This window comes from Macrobrachium nipponense, chromosome 4 (genome assembly GCF_015104395.2).
Source record: "Macrobrachium nipponense isolate FS-2020 chromosome 4, ASM1510439v2, whole genome shotgun sequence".
Taxonomy (NCBI): domain Eukaryota; kingdom Metazoa; phylum Arthropoda; class Malacostraca; order Decapoda; family Palaemonidae; genus Macrobrachium; species Macrobrachium nipponense.
Genome location: NC_061100.1, coordinates 127,339,988 through 127,357,871, shown reverse-complemented (window position 1 = coordinate 127,357,871; position 17,884 = coordinate 127,339,988). Strand labels below are relative to the sequence as shown.

The window sequence follows — 17,884 nt, the reverse complement described above, 5'->3', positions numbered from 1 at the left end:
CCGTCAGTCCTCTGCAGCTGTGTACCAGGGGAAGTGGGCCGTCTTCTGTGGTTGGTGTCGTAGACGGGGTCTATCTCCTCTCAGAGCCACTCTTCAGCAGGTAGCGGATTTCCTCGTTTTCTTCGCCGAGAGAAGCTCCTCTCAGTCCCCACAGTCAAAGGATACAGAGCCGCCTTGGCGCTCGTCCTGAAACTGAGGGGATTGGACATCTCGAACTCGTTCGAGATCTCCTTGCTCATGAGGAGCTTCGAAAGGTCTTGCCCACCCAGGGAACTCAGGCCCCCTGCGTGGGATGTGACTCTCGTCCTTAGGAGTTTGACTCGAAGACCATTCGAGCCACTCCGAGAGTCGTCAGACAGGGATCTGACCCTCAAGACCCTCTTCTTGCTGGCCCTGGCATCGGCGAAGAGAGTAGGGGAACTTCATGTCTTTCCTATGATGTACGACATTCCAGGGGATGGGGATCTGTGACGCTCGATTTCGTCCCGAACTTCGTTGCGAAGGACTCAGAAAACCGTCGATCCCTGACGACAGGTTCGAGTCATTCACGATTCCCTCCCTAATGGACTTCACCGATAATGATGCGGATGAGATGCTGCTTTGTCCTGTGAGGGCGCTACGGCGCTATCTGAAGAAAACTCGACACCTCAGGCCTGAGTGTCAACGCCTCTTCGTTAGCACCGGGGTAACCAAGAAAGAAGTATACCAAGAACACTCTTTCGTTCTGGCTGCGTGAGGTCATCAGGAGGGCGTATGAGGCTGATGGTAGTGACGACATCCGTACGTCCCGTCCGAGAGCTCACGAAGTCAGAAGTATGGGCCCCTCGTTGGCGTTTCGTAAGAACTTCTCCGTGGCGCAGGTCCTGAAGGCAGGGGTCTGGTCTAACCAGACTACCTTTACGTCCTTCTCCTTCGGGATATTGCCCACAGGTCCTTGGATACCTTTTCCTTGGGACCCGTGGTGGCTGCTCAACAAGTTGTGTAGCAAACCCAGACCCTCGCAGGCTGAAACAGCATCGAGTCCTGGTGTGACTGTGTGGATGGATGTGTGAATGAGTGAGTGACTGGCTCCCTCTTCCCGTCTTTTCCTCCTCCTCTACCTGTGGGCAGAGGGCCACGGTCGTCACTACGCTGGATGAGGACGAGATGCAGGTGAGCTATATGACAGAGCCCCATCCTATCCCTTTCACTATGGGATAGGAGCAGAATATCCACCACTTCCTCCACTACAAGGGGGGGGAAGTGGATGCCTACAAGAGTCAAACCCATGACTTTATATTTGCTCCTGTACAGGAACAAGTTCTTACATTGCTGGTACGAAGAGATACGCTTGCCTCTCTCTTAGTACTCGGTCCAGAGGTCTGACCATTGATCCTGCGGTGCACACCCCGATCAATCGGACAGAGGCTTGGATCCCTCCCTCGCTCTTACGACCAGGGAGGCTTCCAAGGTTGGGCGAACACCAGTCTGTTCACAAAAGACTCAGATTCCACCCACCAAGAAGTGAGTCTTCCTATTGTAAAAGGACCGAAGGTTTGTATGCCGTGTCGGAACAAATGACAATCTGTCCAAAATTGCATTTTTCCTAACTATACAAACCTGAGGTCCTTTTACACATAGCCCCACCTCATGCCACCCCTCACTCTGCAGTTTTTGCTTGGGCCAAAAGCAAAAGTGATTTGTTTACCTCCCAGTCGCGCGCGCGCGCCTGTCGGACAAGCAGTTAACTACCGAACCCCTTGTTCGAAAGCTTACGACCTATCCAGCTGCCGCTAGTACCTTCCTATTGTAAAAGGACCTAGGTTTGTATAGTTAGGAAAAATGCAATTTTGGACAAATTGTCATTTTCTCTACCGCAGTCAAGACTTTGCGATAAGGCAGTTACGGGTTATGTAAAGGCTCGACGTCCTGCACGTCAGGACTCTCGGCAACGTTCAGTAGGATTCTTGCAAAGGCACTCATCAAAAGGACGCTCTTCAGGAAAGCACAAGACAGGACTTCCTTTGCCATACTGCCAATAAATTTTAAGCTTTAGCAGGCATTAGTTGTGATACGGGAGAGGAAGCTGGTTGGAGAGTTTCTTCCTCTTCCCAGGATAATTTTGCAAGCTTTTTAGCCCATCTGAAAGGGTTTTTCAGATGATAGATTTTGTTAGTTTCTAGTCAGGACTATGCTGCCGAATTGAACATCGTCGTTCTACCTGCCGTAAGCCCAGTCTCTTAACAGGATTCTTGCCCCTTCCTCGTTTGAGACGGGAATCGGAAAAATAAAATGCTCGACTTCCTGGATTATGTTTTGTCAATTCAGTGACTTTCCCCCATTGACAATATACTATCGTTTTGTCAAGTAAGTGGGTATCCCCTCATTGACAAAATATCTCTTTGTCCCGTAAATGGGTTAGTTCTCATTGACAAACATCTCATTAACTTGATATTGCGTAAGCGAATAAGCTCTTATTGACAAGATTCGGAAGAGGTCTCATTCGTCATTCGCAGACTCGTACAAGAAATAGACTTGTAGACTACGTCAATGAACGCTTATGTCCAATAACATAAGAAGCTTGAGCTGTCTGCTTCGATTCTCTTAAGTTTTGTTCATGAAACTTGCCTGTCAGATATGTATGTAGCTGTATTTCCGAATTCAGCTATATATATATGTCTGCCAGGTAAGTATGAACAAACTTTGTGATATATCATATTTTGCCTTGCGTTATTTTACTACTGGTTGGTTCAAGTCATATACGCTTGCTGTAGTTACCTCTTCGGATGGCAACCGAGAGGTCTGTTGTCTATTATTTTAAGGACATTTAATCGTTACTCCCTGCAGCCTTCCAGGAGTTTCCGATTTATCTTTTACCGTTGTATGGTAGTGTTCTGACGACACAAACGCATCTATATATTTAGCGTTTTCTGTTTCGCTTAAATATACCAGCTTGAGAGTCTCTTTCTGCTAAAAAAATAACGGACCTATTTCTTCGTAGAATAGGGTAGCTGGCAACCCAGACATAAAGTTAAGAGACGACGTTCGTAAGCTGCTGGCTGCTGCTGTGTCTGTCCTCTAATCCAACTCCAACCGAGCCAGTAACAGATCGTGCACTGTCATGCGCGGTAGGTTACGTCTCTCTCTCCTGCGGGATTGACTGACTAACCGTATCTCTGTGCTGGCGGTTACGTCTCTCCTGCGGGATTGACTGACTAACTGTATCTCTGTCCTACAATCACGGACTTTAGCCTAAGATTGAGGGGATTTCTTACGTGAATGAATAAACGTTGCATTCGTTTTGCCTTGATATGTTCAACAGAGTTATCTCTTAATCCTTTCGGTGCTCGTTACCGCAGGGTATAGAACTACGAGTCTACCGCAACATTGCACTTTTATATGCTCTCCTGCTCAGGCAAAGCGCAGCCTTATTAGGGAAGTAAGCATACTCGGGGAGGGAATGGATGAGCTTGCTGGGGACCATTTCCTTCCTGAAGAAGTTTGTTTCCCCGAATAGACTGCAATTCAGACCTCCACAGTTTTTTCCTACTGGGAAACTGAAATATTATTCAAGATCTAGGAATGATTCTAAACATCTCTCAGTGCGTCTATCACCTGAGGTGATAGAAAGAAGGTGCCGGACATCTGGATAGGGTTTCAGATGTCCTGGATCTTAATCTGAAAGAAGTAAAAGCAATTCGGTCGTCCCTCCAGTCCTCGAAACGAGTTTTTGGAACCAGTGGTCCAGATCAACTCCTATATTCCACAGCTCTCTCATATCTTAAGAAGTATCTTCTCTCGGTCCCTGTTCGAGTTTACGAGAAAGAGCCTATTATAACAACAGGCGTAGAATGTAACGATCCTCTAGAGGTTCGTTATAGGATTGCAAAAGTCCGTACGAATCGTCTCGATCGACGGCAGCAACTATTGACTTCCGAGTGGAATCTTTCTTTAGAAGTAAGTTGAGAGTTGTGGAGACTTTAGGGATGCCCTTTCATTCTTCTCTTCGATATGTTGAGGACGAAGAGGCTTCTTCTTCTCTGCTCCCTTATTCTCGATCCGGGATCGGTACCATTAAACGCCATCCTATGATATTGAACGGGGATGGATGTTTAGTCTCTTTTCCCCTTTTTCAATTGCTTAGGAAATGTAATAAGAGGATTTATGACGTCACAGGGAGCGACAATGACGCTGATCGCCCCATGTTCGCCTTCAGGATCCTGGATTCACAGAGGTCAAGTCCTTCCTAGTTCACTTTCCAAGGACCTTTTCCGAGAGAGTCGGTCTACTCTAACTCGAAAGGTACCTATAACCTCTCCGCACGTTCAGACTATCGAGATGTTGACAGGAATAAGATTACCGTCTTCCATTTCCGTCTGAAGAATGGGATAAGCTGGCAGTCACAACTATTAAAGAATACGCAAATATGTTGTTGACGGCCTTTGGGCTCAGAGATTTGCGTCTGTCAAACAACAAAGCCCTTCACGATCTTTGAGTTCTGTGGAATCTCGAAACTCGCTCACCATCTACTTTTTGTCTCACCTGTTTTCTCGGAGTCAGACACTCATGCGAGATCAGGCGACATATAGTAGCCCTGAGTTTCTTGTTGACGAAGTCGGTTGCGTTTATACACCCCCGATGATCGTGTAACATGAGACCAGGTTGGACTGTCAGGCATTCTTCCTTCGGGACTGAATCGCCTTTTTGCTCCTCGCTCCTTTCTCCTGGCACCAGAAGCTCGAGTCAGGAGTTGATTCGCTGACGACGTTGGGTTGCGTTGATACACCCCCCAAGGTTTGCTTAGATTGAATCGCCCAGGCAGTCCAGACACTCATCCTTCAGCGAAGAATAGTGCCTTATGGTCTTCAGGGTACAGCCTTGCTGTCCTTGATTCGTCTGACTGGTCAACTGGTCGGTCACCTGACTTTAGTACAGACGGACTGACTGTGCATGTCCAGATCGAAGCTTTCAATATGGAACTTAGACGTAGTCTGAAGTTCTTGATGCCAAAGCATTCGAACCTCTCCTACCTGTTAACTTCTTGCATGTGATCAGGAAGGCCTTCTTCTAACCACCCTAGATACGACAAAGAGGGTTAGTGAGATTTTAAGCCATCGTCACAAGTTTTGGCTTTAGAGAACACAAGGCGGTGTGCTCTCTAAGCCTTCCGTTGTGGCCTAAGAATGGAAACTCGTTTTGTCCTTGGGCCAGGAGCTTGGAAGCAAGGATGGCACAAGTTAGTGGGCAGGAGCCAGAGAGAGTCCTGTGCCCTGTCGGGTCTCTCAAGTTTTATCTACATAAAACTCAAGAAAGTCGAAGTCATTCGGGCAATCTGCAGTGTTCCGAAAAAGACCAGACTTGCCATATCGAAGAACACCCTGGCTTTAGTGTTAAGGAGTTCTTTCAAAAATGCTCCTTCATTGTGTTTGCACAAAGATTTGAAATCCTTTTATCTGAATGCTCACGAGGTGAGGGCGCGGCCTCGGAAGCATTTCAACAGAGCATGGCACTCAGCAACATCCTGAGCACCATGTTTTAGCGAAGCAACTCTGTGTTCACTTCACATTCCCTGCGAGATGTGAAGATGGCATATGAGATCTGCTGCTCGCTAGGGCCATACGTGTCTGCAGACACAATCTTGGGGGCAAGAAGTACCACTCATCCTATCCTGTAGAAAATGGTTAGGAAGAGCTCTTAATTTAGTTGTTGAGTCGCCGACAACGGCGACTTCTTAACTCTTAAGCCTTAGTTAACACACCTTAACTTTGGCTAGGTTGGTCAGGTGGTGATATATATATTTATATATATATTTTTATTTTACTTCTTAGCCCTCATGGTATGGTCAATATGGTCTAGTCACATTGTGGTCACGCCCCCGTTGACAGATCATCTGGAGTGCACCAGCTTTATAGGTCTCTACCTCGCTGGCAACTCTAGTAAAGCAGAAGCAGACTTGGGTGACAGTAATCACGAAGTCAGCTATGCTAACAGGTGGAACCAAGATGTAAATCATCTGCATGCATTTGTTTCCCAAAATCCTTCTATTCTGTCCCTTCCCACCTCCAACGGTGGGATTCAGCTATATATATATCTGACAGGTAAGTTTCATGAACAAAATGATATTGTTATGATACAATAAAGTTTGTTCATACTTACCTGGCAGATATATATAATCAAGTACCCACCCACCTCCCCTCAGGGGACAGTGGAAATAAAAATTATGAATAGAAAATGGGAATGGTTCCTGATACCCGCCTCCCAGCGGCGGGAATGGGTACTAACCACCTGGCCGACCACTGCGTGTGTCGGAAGTTTTTTTAAAATTCTGTCGGACTTCAGAAAATACAGCTATATATATATCTGCCAGGTAAGTATGAACAAACTTTATTGAATCATAACAATATCATTTTCAAATACACCACTATAAAGTACAATTATGTGGCCTCAAAATGACACCAAACCTAACATACTATCATGAGAAAATTCACAGCATTCAGTAATGTAGAATGATGTAATTTCATAAACTGTAAACCAGAACAACATATGTTTACCACAGATGAGTGTAGGCCCCAAAATCTCTGCGGGGTAAGTATACACTAACATATAAATGTATACACTTAATGTAAAAGATTCTTCTCTCATTCAGTTAGATGTAAAATGGTATTCTCTCTTTCAGTTTGATCCAGCTGTTCAGAGGTTTATGTCTATGAAAGTGACATTGTATGATCATTTCAAACCTACTGTGAAAACTTCTCTTATGGGGCTTGGCATGATTGTTCTCCCTATCATCGGCTATGGGTACATGATGAAAGTTCAGCATGTAAGTCATTATCTGTAGTCTAGAACAGATTACTTGGTTTTTAAGGTAGCAAATTGACAATGAAACCTTTGTCGAACATTATTTTTCACTTTTTGTATGATGGTCTTCGTCTCCAGTTTTGCTTGAAAGTTACATTCAGGAATTTCTTGATGTATATGTCCAGAAATGTTTTTAGCAAATTCCTTTGCCACCAATCAGTAGAGTAGACCCTTACCCTTAAATTGGTAAATAACTCGCAAATGCATGTTGTTAAAGGAAAGAAATATCTTATTTTATTGCCCAAGTAGGATAAATAGCTTAGTATTTTTTTCTACTGTGGACCAATGAACCTTGGCATTTGTTAAAAAATGTAAGGATACACTCATAGTTTGTTCATACAGGAATACAAACCATTACCTCTTATTTGGTGGGAGTAACTTTCAGTGCAAGCTGGAACCTGAGATGGTTAATCAGATAGTTTTCTTTTGGCCAAGGTAGAGAACAGACATGTTGCGCTCCTCAGTACTGACTGCTGGTCCAGAACTTGGATTTATGGATGAGTATTCATCATTACCATTCCCTTTTGTTTAATTATGTCTTGTTACGTCTTGTGTTTTATTCTAATGTAATAAATATTGAATATTGTCGTTGTCAGGACTTAGCTACCTTTATGGATAGTTTATGTCTCCTGTATTGACTTACCCTCTCTTGCTATATGTTTGTGAAAGTGAATGATCTTTTTAGACTGATACAAATAGCCAATTTTTTGCTTCATTGGAGGTCAGTGAAAGACCTTTCAATCTCTACCATCAAGGGCTGTAGGGCCATGTTGGCCTCTGTTTTTTGTCACAGGCTAAGATTTCTGCCAACTTTCAGATCTCATTAGATAGTTTGATACCTCCAAATGTAAAGATTCTCCCATATGCCTTGGAATCTGGAAACATATTGTGTTGAAGTGATTGTCTGTGCCTTGTTTCGAGCCTATACACGAGCTTAGTCTGAGGGACTTAACTAGAAAAACTTTCTAGTGTACTTGGCGACCGCTAAAATGATTAGCGAGATTCGTGTGTTTGTTAAGAAAGTAGGCATTTTGAAAGGAAATGCTATTTGTCCCTATTCCCTTGGAGTCCCCCTCTAATCCTTGGCCTCGTTCTTCTTCGATCCCTAGTTTGACAGATGTCCTGGGCTAGGACAATGCAGAAAGGACTCTTGTGTCCTATGAGGTCCTTAAAGTATTACCTTCACAGAACAAAAGACATTCGTGGAGCTTTTGGTGGTGTCTGTTGTTCTGTTAAAAACCCCTCCAGGCTGTGGTCAGAGAATGCTTTAGCATTATTCTTGATGGACGTCACCCAAGAAGCTCACTCTTTAGTTCAGGAAGACGTTCTCCCACTTTGCAAGGCTAAAGCTCATAGAATTAAAGCAATATCCACTTCGCTTGCTTTTAAGAGAAATTTATCTCTCGCAACTATTACTATTTCTACGGTTTGGAAGTGCAAATTTGTGTTTACATCACATCATCTCCGTGGTGTGGAGACAGTGTATGAAGACTGCGGTACCATGGATCCTTTTTTTTTTGTAGCTGGTGTAGTGTTGGGGAAGGAAGTGTAGGAAGTAATCCCTCCTAAATTCTTATTCTCCTTGTTATAAGGCGATTTTCTTTGGGAAGCCTGTAGGTGCAAAGCACCTGGAGTACCCTCCAGGTGGTGTTGGCTATTTAGTAATTGTTTTGGATATAGGTAACAAATTTTTTTTTCTGTTGATCATTTGGTACTGAGCCCTGGGCAGGGGCAATTATTTTGATCCTTTGTTAGCCACTGGAATTTTCCTTCACCACAAAGGTCCCACTAAAGTAATAGGCGCTACGTGGCTTTACCGCCATGCCGTTACATGATAAGATGAGTGGCAACCAGAGGCAGTATTTTCCTGCTACAACTCTCTTATCAGGTAAGGAATCAACAAACATTTCAATTAATGTTGGCAAAGTTTTTTCTATTCTTGATATATATATATTTTTTTAAATGTGGAGATAGAATTATCCATGCTTCCCTCCTTTCTGCAATATGGAAATGGTTATATAATTACTGGGTAAGTTGTATAATTAAAAATAACATTTTTATGATAAAATAAGGTTTTAATTATACTTACCCAGTATGTAATTATATATACCGTATATACTCGCGTATCATGCGACTTTTGAAGCACTAATATTGGAGCTAATAATCATATATTAGTATCATATGATAACATACAATCATAATAGATATGCATCTTTTCCATGGATATTTTAAAAAGTTTTGTTTTACTTCACTGCATTTTATAATAATATATGCATTTCATATTAATATTTGTTTGTATTATAAAATACAAACATAGCAATCAATGATTTGTTGTGGAAATCAGCTGAGGGCGATTGCGAAGTAAGTTTGTTTTGCTGTGTTGAACTCAAACAGAGTGACTTTCTTGCCCCTAGTTAGTGCAAATGAATCTCAAGGTACTCTATTTATATGACACAAGGTTATTTTACGTTATACAGTGTTTTCAAGTGGACATATTACTTGAAAACGTATCGTTTGTGAATGAAATTTAGTTATTTTTTTCATTAGTAGATGGTGCTGAGGGCATGTTTGTTGCGTAAACAAAAATCAACATTCCGTTCGATATTTTCACTTTTATCTCATCAGAATACTGCGAGCTTTACGTATTTATCTTTTATTGGAGTGAAAACAGTAAAATGTGTTCTTTTCATGCCATTAGTTTTGATTAAAACACGTTTTGATGGTACCATCCCGAGGTTTGCAAGTTTCATCCACGTTGCCGATGCATGATAATGGTCGTTAGTGTATCAACATTCTTTCCTCAACTTCAGCTAAACCTTACAGATTAAATTTAGCAGTATATGCCCTTGCCTATCTTTTATTCATAGCGAGTAAGGTTAGGATACTATTATTGTGCATCGGCAACAAGGATATAACTCCAGTAAACTTATGCCATCGAACACAGTTGTAGATAAAATTGAGAGAAAATCATTTTAATCAAAACTTCAGGTCTTGAAAGAACACATTTTACTGTTGTTTTCACGCCGATAAAAGATAAGTAACACAACGGTCAAGTTCGTACTACGATGAAATGAAGTGAAAATAGCGAACGGAATCACGTAATATTTTTTAAACAATAAACATGCCCACAACGCAATCTGTAAATGAAAAAAATGCTTTAGTTAACGAGACGTATTAAATTCATATTTCGACTTAAAAACATGTCGTGTAATGACAAATTACGTTGTCTCATATAAGTAGAGTACGTATCTATATTTTACGCTAACTAGAAGAAAGACAATTCGCTCTGAAATGAGTTAAATACGGAGAAATAAACTCGTATTTGCCATCATCTGAATTCCAAACAAAACACTGACTGCTTTGTTAGTATTTTATGATGCAATAATATGAGAATACATACAATATTATTGGATACTGTATTGTATAACTTTTTAAAAGAATCAGAAAAGAAGCATATTCATTGTGTATTTATTTCATTAATATACGTAGCCGTCAGCAGCCTGACATCACTCAAATAGGTATGCCGATGTCGGTCCGAATCTGATTCCCGTTTCATGTCCATTTATTTTTTTTTCGCTGATATGTCAGTCATATTGCACTGAAACTCCAAAATTGGCTTTTATTAATAAATTACTAAATTATATCGTATAAGTAGCATATACAGTTTACTGAAGGCTAGGCTACTGTATTCGTATACATACGATATATGTATCACGATATCATCATCATATAGGCGAGGCTAACTTGTTAAATGTTATTCAATTTCTCTTTGCACTGAATCATCATAAGCCAAAGTGCATTGAACCTAGAGAATTAGCTGAAATTAATAATTAGTATGCCATATATGTATAAAGTATGCTGTTTAGTGTAGGCTAGGTTACCCTATATGTAAAGATGGTACTGATTACCCTAGTGTAGGCTACGCTAGTATAATATTCTTACGGTAAATTAACATGGGCCGACTAACGTCCAAATCGATTTATGACTGGTTGTTCGTAACCAGTTGCGATAGCAAGTTGACTACTACCTGTCATGTAAAAATATATCATTCCTATTCTCATTAACGTCATTTGTAACGTAACTATGGTAATTTTTTACTATTGTACGATGGTTGAAATGCAAGCAAAAAGGCTGTTTTTATCGGATTGGTTGTTCATAGCAAATCAGCTGTTTCTGGCTGTATGCGTTTCCAAACAAGTATATCATTACTACCGATACTTTTTGCCTTCTCTTTTACTTTTTTTAAACTTAACTAGAAGATGAGATAGATTAAGAGATGGAGGGAAAGGGGTTAGCCTAACTAAAAAATGGAATAGATAAAGAGGAGGAAAAGAGGTTAGCCCACTGTTAAATTTTGGTCTCGTAAATTTAACTCGCACGATACGTGAGATATGTGATAAAATCATTTCTTGAGGGTGAAAATTTGGGGATTGCATGATATGCGAGATTGCATGTTATGTGAGTATATACGGTAAATAGAAAATTACTTTGACCCGCAAATTTCAGGATTTTAACTGCTGGCGAGTGAAACTCTTAGCTATATAATTACTGGGTAAGTATAATTAAAACTTTATTTTATAATAAAAATGTCATTTTTAGCAATAACAGTCCAAAACATTGTATAAATTACTTGATCCTATCCTGAATTGTTCTTACAGGTATTTAAATTTTTTTCTTTTTTCTTTTTTTTTCTATGTGGTTCACAGTGTCATACAAGTAATTAACTAAATTGTCAATAAACCAGTTAAAAAAAAATATTATTTAGCATTATTGCTTCAGGATATATTTATTGAGACAAAACAGTTGATAACTCTTAATAACTCAAATTTGATCATTCCTAGAAATTTGGCAGCCTGTGTGCCCCTTCAGGGAATAAAAGTAAAATATTACAATAGTCCTTAATAAATTCATATACGTAATTTTCAGTAGATCATACTTTACTAGGCTATGGTTGTAGAGTGAATTTCATTTTTGGTAGATACTAGACTAGGCTTTCAAATAAGATTACCAAACTTATGACTTGTGTAACGGTTCATAACCCTCTCTTATAATTAACAACCACTCACCAAAAAAACTCACATAAACAACATTGAATATGATATAAACAAACAAATTGGGAAACAGCTGTTATGTGATTTTGAGAGATTTTATTTTAACATAAATTATGGTACTTCACCTTTGTATACCAGATTTTATGTTTATGTTCAAAAATAAAAATAATTCATTCCTTTTAGCAACTAAAAACTTATTCTCCTAATTCTTTCAGTAGTAGGCCCAATTAGCTGATTCTGAGAACATAAACGTTAGCCTAATTTGCTTAAATGCATATGGCAGATGATCAATTTTTGTATATGTATTACAATGATGATATAACATCATGATAATAGTATAAGTGGATTAAGTAAGTAAAATATTTGGTTCATTTCCATTACCTTTATCTTAAATACAGCTGCAATAGCCTATTTGACATATGCATGAGGATACTGTAAGCATAACACTCGGCCTAGGCCAATAGTTCACACATGCAAATTTTGTATCTGTGTATGTTAGTGTGTGGTAATGACTGATAAACTTGTTGTATAAAAATGCATTGATGGCAATAAAACCATGGTAAGCTGTGGGTAAACACAGGTACGTTAGCTACCTACTTAGGTGTGTCCCATTTATGAGAGAGAAAAAGGAGTTGTATTTTTTGTTCTTAATTTATGAAGTACTATTAGGGAAAAGGTAGAGGATTGCCTTTTACATAAAGTTTTTGGTTGAAAGTTTGATGGTCATTGTTTATAAGCATATTGAATGTTTACATTTATGTAGTATTGACAAGGTAAGTAAGGAAGAATATGGCTTTGCCTAGGATACCCCTAGATTTATTATTCCCCCTGATCTAGATTTTACCCTTATCTGATGGGCCCTAGGCTTTATTAATCCAGATAATAGTGAGATTACTCTAGAGGTGCTCTCTGGTTTTATTGCCACAGTCACAGTTGACATGGTGTTTGGAGGAGGTTAATGCCTTGATGGTTGGGAAGTACATTTGTCTCCAGTGGATCATGGAAACTTCTTCCTTGCCACTCTCACACCAGAGGTGTTTGTACCATAGGTGGCAAAGGTGCTCCTTTGGCCCCATTTGAACCAGTTTGTTGGTTGTATCGATCTTACAATACAGAGGTTATGTCTGAACAGCTTACATTCCACTGCAGTAATTTGCAGTGATGTGACCTATCATTATTGTGCTAACAGTCTGCGCTGTGGCTAGCATCTCATCTAGTTTTTAATGGAAATTAGGACGGTGTAGGAGTCGTGGGGTAAGCCCTCCTTGACATTCCAAAGTGCAGGATTTGCTTACGAATTGCTTCTCACTTTGGAGTTGTTTGGTACCGAGCTTCTCTCCACTCTTTCTAGCCTCCCCCCCCACACACACACACCATTTGAAAAACAAGAGGAAGAGGGAACTGACATTAAAGTTTGCTTGAATGTACCCTCCCAAGCAAGGAACTTCAGGACTGTGGGAGACATTAAAAAGGCTACAGCACCATCCAAGATTGAAGAACAAAGTTACTTTTGAGTGCCCTTCTAGATGTCTACCAGGCTAGTGAGACTTCTACAAAAGGACAGATCTCAAAGGTTAAGAAGTTTAGGGTGTGTATATGAACAGTAACATGCGTAATGAATATGCCAAACTATTCTGAGTTGGTTTAGGCATAGATGAAAGTCATAGAAAAAAGTCTGTGACCAGGAAGAACCCAGCAACAGGCTGACTAGCCAGCCTTAGAAGGAACCATAATCTCTAGTGCAGGTGGTGCCTTAGCCAGCTGGGAAATGAGGGCAGGTGTCTAGGTTGTAAACTTCCTTTCTTCATATTACCAGACCACCACCTCCTCCTCCTCCTCCTCCTCCCGAGTACTTTAGCTTAGTGGATGAATAGAGTAACTGGACTCTCTCTTACCCAAGTCTATTCTGGATCAGCATCTAAGCTAATGTGTCAGTTGGGTCTGGCTAGAAAGCGGTATCTTCCCTTCAAGCATCCTATTTTAACATAATGTCTGAAGATGCATCTTCAACTCTCCCTTATGAAAAGAAGGCCATAGGTAAGCTACTTGTGGGAACAGTTATTTCCTTTGACTAGAAGTAGCTGGTTTCCATACTGAATTCCATCATGAGGGGTTTCATTACAATGCAAGGAACCATGACATACCCAGCTTGCGTGAGCAACTAGGAGCTTGCCGTTTCCAGGTGACATTTAGTTGAAAGGGATGAAATCTTACATAATAAATTTTAAAAGTAATTTTTAATGTAATTTCCTCTTAATAAAGTTCAGAGCTATTTATATGCCAATATAGATCAGAGCTATTTATATGATAAGTCCATCTCAGCCACCCTGCTGGGTCCCTGTAGCCTACGAAGATTGGCTAGTGTCAGTAGGTGTATGAGGGGTATTTCCTTACCTCCCCAAACTCCTTGACCACCAAATTCAACAACCAATCCAGCTTGTGCTGAAGGGGGTTCCCCATATATAAAAGTTTCTGATTTTTATACCTAGGAAAAAAGTTACTTTTAAAATTTATTCTTTTTTAAGTAGCCATTTGCAGTGAAATGGCTTACCTTCTTGCTTCCCTTCACCATTTCAAAATTTGGTTGCATCAGTTTGGAAAATCTTCTAACTCTGCTGCTTGGTGGTTTTCTTCCATCTTTCAAGGTGGGATTGTCCTTGATCTTTCTCTTCCATCACTGTTGAAAATAAGGTGTATATAAGGGAACCTCCATATGACCAATAGCCTTCTTCAGGAGTCAGGATTTCCTTTTTATTGTTAAGGGTTGTGGTTCCTACATTCTCATCATTAACTTAAGCCTGAATGGAAAAAGGAAATGGCTTAAAGCTACTAAAGTTCTTGCCTTTATTCCAGCATTGATCTGTGCTTTTTTGCAGTTACAAACTTTGCTGCCTGCTTGATGGTGGTTAGACAATCTGAAAGTTCCTTCACTTCCACTTTTCTTTTCAAGGAGTTGTGCTAAAAACCAAAACTACAGGATCAGGTCCCTCCTGATCTTCCCTTTTTGCCCCCTTAGAGTAGGGCACATTTTAGTAACCTCCATATGACTGGTTACTTTGGGTGCAGGATTTCTTTTATCAATCTGCATTCCAAACCTTTGCATGAAAATAAATGGAAAAGGGAAATAGTGGAGTTATTGGAAGTAGAGTAGGAGAGATGTTTCCTTTCAAGATACAACCTCAACTTATGAAACTTCTTACTTTCATTATCCTTACATTGATCTATGATTTTTCCTATTACTGTATTATATACCGGGCTACCTTGCTATATTATCCTTACATCGGTTGATGTTATCCCCTAATATTATGCTTACTGCTTTTTGAGGAGTGTGCATGAAATAGGAGAGCTTGACATCTCCCCTCCTGACTGTCATTTTGGAACAATCTTTCAGGTTCCTTAAGCAAGGAAAGGACCTGGGTTTTTATGTTTAGTTCTCCAGTTTTGGACTTTTGGTACCAGTTCTGGCTGAACTCAAGTTAGGTTTAAGGTAAAATCCAGTTTTTCGTACTTCATTGTCTACAAACAACACTTATAGGCCCCTGAGACTTGTCCAAGTAGAGATGCTCAACTATTGTTTCTCTCTCTTTTTCTGCAGGTCAGGCTGATATAGGTGAGCTACATGACAGCACCTATCTTTGAGCTCAGGTCTGACCATGTCTTCTCTAGCAAGGGAGGAGGGTGGATGTAGTTATAATTTTTTCCTAGGATGTTGATACCAAAACCCAATGACTTGGATTGTCATTAATTTAAGAAATTATAGCTTTCACCTGAGTTTTCGTAGAGGGTGGTTCAGCTTTATGAACCACACTATGCACAGGCAGTTAAATTGTTACACAAGTTAGTCTTTTGTTCAGTTTAATTGACTGAGAAACTGGCATTTCCATGTTGTGACAAACCATCCCTTCACTTTCACCTTTGCTCAGGCTTGTACAGGATTCAGGATGTGACAGAAATTTTTCATCTCGGATTCTGATCCTTTTGGAACAGTGTTATTCTTATTGTGCTTGAAAACCTCCATGTAAAGGACACAGGCTTGTAGTCTTGTTGGAAAAAGTAAGAATTTCAAGATCATACATATTTACAGTCTCTTTGTAATCCTACCTGTAACCATCCCTACTACCCCTGTTGCTGAAGTGAGTGCCACCTTTAACCGACTAGCTACCAAACTTCAAAAACTATACCAACTACCACTGGAGTTTATTTATACAATAATTTCAGGTTTTTTTTACCTAGGAAATATGCAAATTATCTTCAATTTCCAATAATACAATAACTGTTCTTGAGATTTGGCCCTTTTTACTTTGACTGACTGCTTCTAAGAGAATGTTGATATGTACAGATGTCAGCCTATCTTTATTAATATTTGATGTGAAACCATAAATACAACAGGATGAGGCTTTGCATTTCTTCATCCATTTACTACACATGGTATTTCTAGAATGTGAACTTTTACATCTCATATGAATGGTTGGCTGATCTTTGTGCCCTCTTGAAGTCTCATAATGTAGTCTGTAGTATAACCTTACAGCCAGGGTTTTACTGCTCAAAGTACCCCATGAGATAACTTTAGACATGTAGCTCCTGGCCGTTTGTCCCCAAGTTCTGTACACTTGTTGATCCTTCACCGATTAGACTCCTAACTTCTAATCAATCAACTTCCCAACTTAATAATAATTCAGGCTAATTGTGATTATGGTTTATGAAACAAATGAAGTTTTTATACTAAAAACCATTTGTTTCATTTCAAACTAAAAAATCATTTAGTGCCCACATCCTAGTCACCTCACTTTAGCTATGTTACAAGCTGTACACAAAACAATGAGGATGGCAACTCCTTTTGATGGGTCAAAGTTGCCCATACACCTACAGTCACCTGATGGTCACTTTTTCATGTCTGTCCTCAACATTTATGAAATTGTGTCCAGGAGAATTATGCACAGCAAATAAGATGAACTAAGATTGATGCATTTGTATAAACAAATTAGTTTTCTTAATTTTTTCTCCTTGACTATCAACCATAGTTAATAAACTGGGGCAACAGAGACATCATTAAGTAATGGCCAGTATTTATAAAATAAATATTGCTTAATTTACATTTGCAGTTTATAAACTATATTTTGTGATAAAAAATTGGTTTTGAACTAATGTTTTGTATGACTTCTTTCCAGGATGCTTTTGATCAAAAGTGCAGAACTGGGCAAATCCCTTATGCTGAGCGTAAATTTAAGTTTATATAAGGTATTGCCAATTTGATGTTTTAGAATAGATGAAATTTATGTATAGTCGATGAATTAACATAATTCACATCCCATCTGTACAGTTTATAAATAAAGTAAAATTTACTTTGCTTACTTTTATTAACCTCCAAGTTTTTTTTCAATGTATGAATCATAATCTCACATATCAAAAAGTATAGAAATTCTAATTTGGTAGAGTGATTTACATTTTCCTGGTAAACTATTCAAGGTATTTTCCTTTTAGCAGACTTCATCTTTTTTAATGGTGCTTTATTTTACAAAATGTATGCTACAATACAGCTAAAAAGCAATGTAAGAGGGGCCTTAAAGATCTTGGAGACAAATGATGCATGAGATAACTGATTCCAGCTTGCAATATATGTAAAGACCTCAGGTTTGTATGTTAGGAAAAAATATAAATTACTTGAAAACTTTGTCATGATTAAGAAATCAATTCTGAAATTTTCACAAGCTTTCTTAATTAATACTTCATTATTGAATGCATTTGATCATGGTCTGAAACTACAATAAATAAAATTTCACTGAAAAATTATATGTTTTATATTACGTATATACATACTTATACATCATCTACCTCCCTATTTCTCTTTCTCCTCAAGAGTGTTACAATAAGATTCAAAACTTCGAGGACTCTTGTAAAGAGTGCTGGGAATAATTTTTGTAACTCCCAAATCCTTTAAGCGTTGAATCCTTGTTCTTGTTCGGTGTTCTGAATATTTCATCAGTCGTAGAGAATGT

At 39.5% G+C, this 17,884-nt stretch overlaps 2 protein-coding genes across 2 annotated transcripts in view; one reads left to right on the top strand and one right to left on the bottom strand.

Annotated features, from left to right (window-relative positions):
• Positions 1-17,231, top strand: part of LOC135211155 (NADH dehydrogenase [ubiquinone] 1 beta subcomplex subunit 4-like) — a 27,507-nt gene extending 10,276 nt beyond the window's left edge. The window contains exons 2-3 of the mRNA XM_064244331.1: positions 6,656-6,799; positions 17,057-17,231. Of these exons, the coding sequence (XP_064100401.1) occupies positions 6,656-6,799; positions 17,057-17,125 (213 nt within the window). The 3' untranslated portion in view covers positions 17,126-17,231. The remainder of the gene's footprint in view (positions 1-6,655; positions 6,800-17,056) is intronic.
• LOC135211497 (transcription termination factor, mitochondrial-like) overlaps positions 17,227-17,884 on the bottom strand; it is a 98,005-nt gene continuing 97,347 nt past the window's right edge. The window contains exon 9 of the mRNA XM_064244804.1: positions 17,227-17,884. Coding sequence (XP_064100874.1) covers positions 17,725-17,884 — 160 coding nt within the window. The 3' untranslated portion in view covers positions 17,227-17,724.